The sequence below is a fragment of the Quercus robur genome, chromosome 9, assembly GCF_932294415.1.
Source record: "Quercus robur chromosome 9, dhQueRobu3.1, whole genome shotgun sequence".
Lineage (NCBI taxonomy): Eukaryota > Viridiplantae > Streptophyta > Magnoliopsida > Fagales > Fagaceae > Quercus > Quercus robur.
This window is the reverse complement of record NC_065542.1, coordinates 48,156,001-48,162,464: the sequence shown is the minus strand read 5'-3', so window position 1 is coordinate 48,162,464 and position 6,464 is coordinate 48,156,001. Positions and strand designations below refer to the sequence as shown.

At 34.1% G+C, this 6,464-nt stretch overlaps 1 protein-coding gene across 1 annotated transcript; it reads right to left on the bottom strand.

The window, feature by feature from the left end:
- Nucleotides 1-3,327: 3,327 nt before the first annotated feature.
- Nucleotides 3,328-4,441, bottom strand: LOC126698795 (cysteine-rich repeat secretory protein 55-like). Its single transcript, XM_050396250.1, has one exon. The coding sequence runs from the start codon at nt 4,416-4,418 to the stop codon at nt 3,621-3,623; it is 798 nt and encodes a 265-aa protein (XP_050252207.1). The 5' UTR covers nt 4,419-4,441; the 3' UTR covers nt 3,328-3,620.
- Between the last annotated feature and the right edge of the window lie 2,023 nt (nt 4,442-6,464).

The window sequence follows — 6,464 nt, the reverse complement described above, 5'->3', positions numbered from 1 at the left end:
GGCAAAATTAAGATATGGACTGGCCTAAACCAGGTACAATTCAAGCCCTATCTCGTAGTGTTCTAGCTCATTCCAATTCCCTATGAACAAAAGAAAATTTGTCTAACACCTATTAAGTCTCCTTCAAAAACTACTCATCTCAAATTAACTTCCATTGCACATATGACATATGGTTTCTCTTAGAAAAGCTCGTTCTTAGCTTTAGAGGAGGGGTCCGAAATCAAATTGATACACCCAAGCTTTTGCTATGAGAGAAAGGGAAAATTGCTCAACTTGAATGAATGATTCACGTACATAGAAATTGTAATACCCCAAATAGGAATTAGAAAATTCTATTTCCAAACAAACTTGTTAAGTTATGATTTTTTTCATAACATTAGTATTGGCTTATTCCATGACAAAAATTGTTGAAATTGCATAAATTTATTTCCTTGTATTTTTGTGAGATTTATTTGTAATGGGTTTAGTATTAAGTGGTGGAGATTTGATCAAGACAACTAACAGTCACTAAGGAGCACATGCCAGAAGCTGAAGATTCAAGTGCCAGCTATGGAAGTTGAAGAGTCATGTGCCAGTTGTGCTAGCTATTTTCGCAACTCAATCAACTCGCCAGTGACCCGTGAAAAACACTAGTTTGAGGATTTTTGAGTGTGACCTATTTTCCCATCACCTATACTATATATACTCTCATTATCCACAGAAATGGCACAGAGCCTATTAAGAGAAAAACCCTAAGAAAGGTTTCTACAACACACCCACCTTATTAGAGAGAGAGCTACTCATTCTTAGAGAGAAATCTTTGTAGTCTCTTCTCATTCCTTTCCCATTGTTATACTCTTTGAGAGGAGATTTGTACCCAAACACTACGTGTTTTTGGAGCTTGGGAAGCATTAAAAGATGCCAAGGATGGCGGATGCAATATGGAGCTTATTGTGGGATCCAAAAAGCTAAAGAAGACATGATTAGGCTTAACCTTATTGGAGCAAGAAGCTTAGAGGACTTAGGTGCATTGGGTAAATTAGGCTTGGAGGGTCTATTGCTATTCGTGTATCCCAACTTTATTCTTTAGTGGATCATTTTACTACTTGGAGGGTGGCGAAGAGGTTTTTCGATGAGTTCTTCAAATTCCTCTTCAATAATACATGCCGGTGTTATCCTTATGTTTGCATCAATCTTCCCTTACTCATTAACCATTAATTGCTATTGTGTTTGTGATTAATTAAATGTTAAAGTAGTTTTCCAAATTGGATATTGCTTATATTTCATTTTCCGCACATATATTATTTGAATATAAGCTTGTGTTAGTTAATTTGAAATTGGGGATCTAAACATTCACTAGTGTTTTACACACTAATTGAACTTTCAAAACCATAATAGCATCAATCTTCCAAATAAAACATTTGAAATAAAGAAAGTGAGTTTTATTTCCTTCCCCTCTCCCTTGTGTGCCTGTTTGTTTCTCAAAAAAAAAATAATAATAGATAAATAAATAAAGTGGGGATAAGACTATCTAGGATAACACTTCGGGACATAGATGGAGCAAAATTGGACCCGAACTCAATAACATATTTAAACTCGAAGGAAAAATATGGATATGGCTAGAGATATTTTTTTAAACTGGGAAAAAACGGGTCAACTTGAAGCTAACCTGCTGAAATGAAGTCGAATAAGAAAATATAGGTATGGATTGAGATATTTTTGCCCCGTGAAAAATGTATCGACTTGAAGCTAAACCCGTTGAAATGCTGAGTTAGGTTAGGTCACCCACGAGTCACACAAGTTTACCCAGAATTTATTTTGCGCTTTTTTGCTTGTTTTCGATTTTAACTCTTTGTAAAAATGTTTCACACTTTTACCACTTCTTTTTTCTATTGCCTTTTTTTATTAGTTCTTTTCTTCTTACAGACACTTATAGAATTTTTTTTCTTAACAAGATCGATGCTTAAAGGCTGTTTAATGAACCTTCAGTTATGTAAACTGAAGAATTGATGTGTTTAACTTTTATTTTTTTAGCATTCTTGCTCATTTGTTCTCTTATTTGTTTTTGGAAAATCAAAAATATAATATTATTATGTTTCATTATATTTTATATTATTGTTGTTTGCATGTGAAAAAGAAAATTATGGGTTTGACCCACCCTAAAAAGACCGCATAAGGGCCATAGGTTTTACAACCGGTCTCTCACCTGAACCCAATCGATCCAACCCGTTTACTGGGTCTAGGAAGAAGTACTTGAGGCGTGCACAAAGTTTCTATTGTAGAGCTTGCCGACCTTCAACTTCCAACCATCAAGCACTAAGTTGTTCTCCTTAAGTCCTAACTTTAGGCTAAATTCAAGTAATTATTGGGATGGGTAAACATTAGGTATAGTACATTAAAAATGAAACAACGTGCAATATTAATATTCAACAGTATATAAGATTTAGTAAAAAATGAAATATTTATATGTACAAATATAATACAAGCTTACCTTACAAACACTAAAAGATAGTAGGTAGACTAATTCACACTTACAAACTTACTTTACAAACACTAAAATATGGTAGTAGATTTTTATTCATTAGATAAGTAGGTAAGAGACTCCAATACCAGTTACAACCCCCAAAGATGAAATTTAAGATCATATGGAAGGAAGTAATATTATTGCATTTGTAGCTCTTTCCAAATGAATGGCTTCTCTAGTATAGGAAAATGAGTCATTTTTAGGTATTTTTAGAACATGGTGAATGATGTTATCTTCTCTCATATTCATGGTGGAGTCCAGTCATTAGATTTATGGTGTGGTCTATCATGAATGGGAGAGGATAGAGTACTATTTCACTATACTCCCACTATGTTTGTTTTAGTGATAATGTTTTCTAAAAAATGAGTCAATTTCCAAAAAGTATTTTCTATAAATCTATATCGTTTTCCTATGTTTGGTAGCAATCTTAAATGAGTTAAAAAATAATCTCCGAACTTCTCTTATTTAGTTTACTGTAAAATAAAGTTGTTTTCCCAAAAAAATTTAATTAAAAAAAAATCTTTAAAAAATAAGTCATATTTTTATGTTGAGCAAAGATAATTTTCCTTTGATTCATTTTTTCTAATGTTACCAAATACTGAATAACATAGAAAACTATCTATATACAAGACTTTCCATTAAAACAAATAAAGCGTCTAAAAGTACCCAAGTATTTTCCTAAGAAAAGAAGATGCATCAAGACAAAATACAAAAAAAAAGATGGAGAAGACTAAAGAAGTCTATCAAAATAAGAAAGAATCTTCTAGTATAGTTGGAGAATCTAATATATTTGAGTAATACTAGAACCGATTAACAAGTGCATGGAGGCAGCAAGTACGGTTGAGTTTTTTATTGCAATTAATCGGCTTTTTAGATACAGTCACTTTTAAACAAAGAAGTAAACACAAATACTTGGAATTATAACATAAAAATATTTAACAAAAGACCTTGGCACGTTAGAAACACAAGGAACTGCCACTTAACATGAAGCCCTCGTGCCCGTGGCTTCAATTCAAACATGTAAATGTCACAAATGGCAATACTTATTCAAATGGAACTTTCAAGGAGTTATTGCAACATCCTTATTTCCTTAACAAGGGCTGATTTGGCATAGGGACTATGGCAGTATGGCCATAACAGTATCAGCCAGAGTATGGTTTGGCTTGAAAATAAGAGGAAAGAAGAATGGATAGAGCTCATATCGGACATAACAACTGCTATATAGAACTCTGCATCCTTTACGGTCTTTGCAAAATTTTTCAAAATTTCCCGCAGCAACAGCCAGACACTGCGCACAATCTACCAAAGCCAGGTCTCTTGTGCATTGCACCAATGCATAGAGTGTCACAAATGTTGACAACTTGGTCTTACCTTTCCCAAGCCCTTCATTCCTAGTCTCAACAGCTTGTGCTCTAATCTGATCAAACAGAGTTTCTAGTTCTTTGTTAAAAGTATCAGGATCAGTTACAGTTTCCACATTCCCATATAATATACCATTAGATGTATCAATTTCTCCAGTGAAGTTTTTAGTGTTATAACGTAAAAAGCAATAGTCATACCAAATTCTTGCATCGGCTTGGTAGGGACAACGTTGGCGGATTTGCTTTGCTGCATCTTGGATGCAACTTGAGCAGTCTGTACTGCTCACATCACCTCTACATTGAGCCAGGCCAAAAACTTGATATGGGTTTTTACCATATGAAGTAGCAATAAAACCATAGGAGGGGGTTTTGGAAACCAATTCAGCTAATAAGCGATCAATATTAGCTGATATTTGGCTACCACTACCAATATTGCAAAACTGCCCCAAGGGATCTGCAGATTCAGAATTACAAATGCATAGAGCTAGGAAGAGAAGAATTTTGTAATTCAAAGTCATACTTCTCCTTTGTAGCAAGCTCACACCAAGATTCATTTCATAAGGCCCTTTTTAATAGGCTGAGGAGTGGACTTGGCAAGTGGATTCATTTCTTGACTTATTTGCTCACTACCACCTTGTTAGTGGAGATAATAAGACATTTTCTTCCAGAAGATGGCCCCTCTTTGGTTTTTTTTTTTTTTTTTTTTTTTTTTTTTTTTTTTAGTTGCTTCATAATAAAGACTTTTTTGAACGTTATGATACAGTCTTCTTGCAATAAGTAGGGGAGGGGGATTCAAGCCTAGGTTTTCCAGATAGAGAGAGTCAAGAAATGCCACCAAACTGAAACACTCTTGAAAAATTCAAAGATTTATGATTGGCTAATTAGCAGTCTAATTTGCTAAAAAAAATTTATTAGCTTTAGCAGAAGCCACAAGGATAAACTTATCAACTTATGCCTAATCTGTACTTGTCAATCTGTAAAAGTAATTAGTGCAGCAAAACACTTTTTTTTCCTTGAGTTGCATAGAGAATTTCATTGTGAAAATTTAACTATGATTACAATTTTTGTTTTTTATGAATTTATCAACAGAACTAGCAAGATCAGTCTTTAGCTTCTTTATTCCCTTCCTCGCCACTTTTAATTGATCCACAACAACTGCGTTCTCTGTTTCAGACTTATTTAACTTCTTAAGGGCTACCTTAGCTGCCTTAGCATAATAAGAACAATCCTCATCAGCTCATTGTAAGCCGTTTGAAGATCCTTCTTACCTTTGGATTCATCTTCCAATCCCTCACTAGCCTTAAACTATATGTCTTCCTTATCATCTACATCAGAGGTTTCTCCATAATTCCCACCAACAACTTCAGCTATAGCAGTAGAAGCTATGAAGTTTCCTTCTCTATCACTATTGTCCTCAGAACTAGAACTCTTAGTGTTACTCAAAGTAGCATTCATAGCTTTACGTTTGGACTTGATATAATTTGGTCACTTTTTTACGGATGTGTCTATTGACATTGCACTCAAAGCACTTTAAAACTTGAGATTACAACTCTTTCACAGTCTTTTACGTAGTCTTTCTTAACTCTAGAACTCCCACTGGACTTTTTCCTAAACTATTTACCCTTTAGTTCCTTAGAACACCCTTGACTCTTCTTTAACTTCAGAAAATTTTTTAAGTTCTTTGCTAACAGAACTAGGTTTTCCTCAACGTCATCATCATTGGATGAGTAGGAGTCTTCTTCTTTAACAGTTTTTAGGACCATGTTCTTATTTTTCTTATTTTTCATAGGTTTGCAAAGACCCTACAAGTTCATCTATCTTAAGAGATTGTAAGTCCTTGCTCTCTTTTAATTCAAATTCATACTTCTCCTTTGTACGTAGCAAGCTCACGTAAAGTTTCATTTCATAAGGTCTTTTTAATTAGGCTGAGAAGTGGACTTGGTAAGTGAATGCATGTGAGGATAAAACATCTAGCAGACATTCTTGACTTGCTTGGTTACTACCACCTTGTGGCATTTTTTTTTTTTTTTTGGTTGCTGAATGAAAGGGGGGCGGGGGTGACCATGTTTGACTCAACCCATTGGGCGTAACCATAAAGACACTCCTTTTAGAGAATGTTGGACTCACCTTGTGACTTGTGAGTAAAAAAAATAAGATATTTTTTCTAGAAGGTCGTCCCTCTTTGGTTTTTAGTTATAGCTAGCCCCTAATAATGACCGTTGAATGTTTATGTAAAAGGCATATGTCAGACTATGCTTGGAAAAAGCTGACTGTAAGAAAACAAGAGTGTTATCAAAGTTCAAAGATTCCTGCAAGTTACAGTTAACTCAACCAAAAAGTTTTTTGTCATTGGACAAGAGAGCTAGATTCAAACCCTATCTAGAAAAAAAATAAACCCATTAATTAATATCTTAGCATAAGATGACGAGCAATCATTATATAGCGGATGCTACAGTTGTCCTATCATATCTAAAAAAATAAATCAAAAATCCTTTTTTTTTCTTATTAAAAGCGGGAAAAGGAAATTCAAACCTATGTTCTCTATAGAGAGAGAACACTGAATGTAATTGAGTTACAAAACTTTTAACAAATTTGAAAGA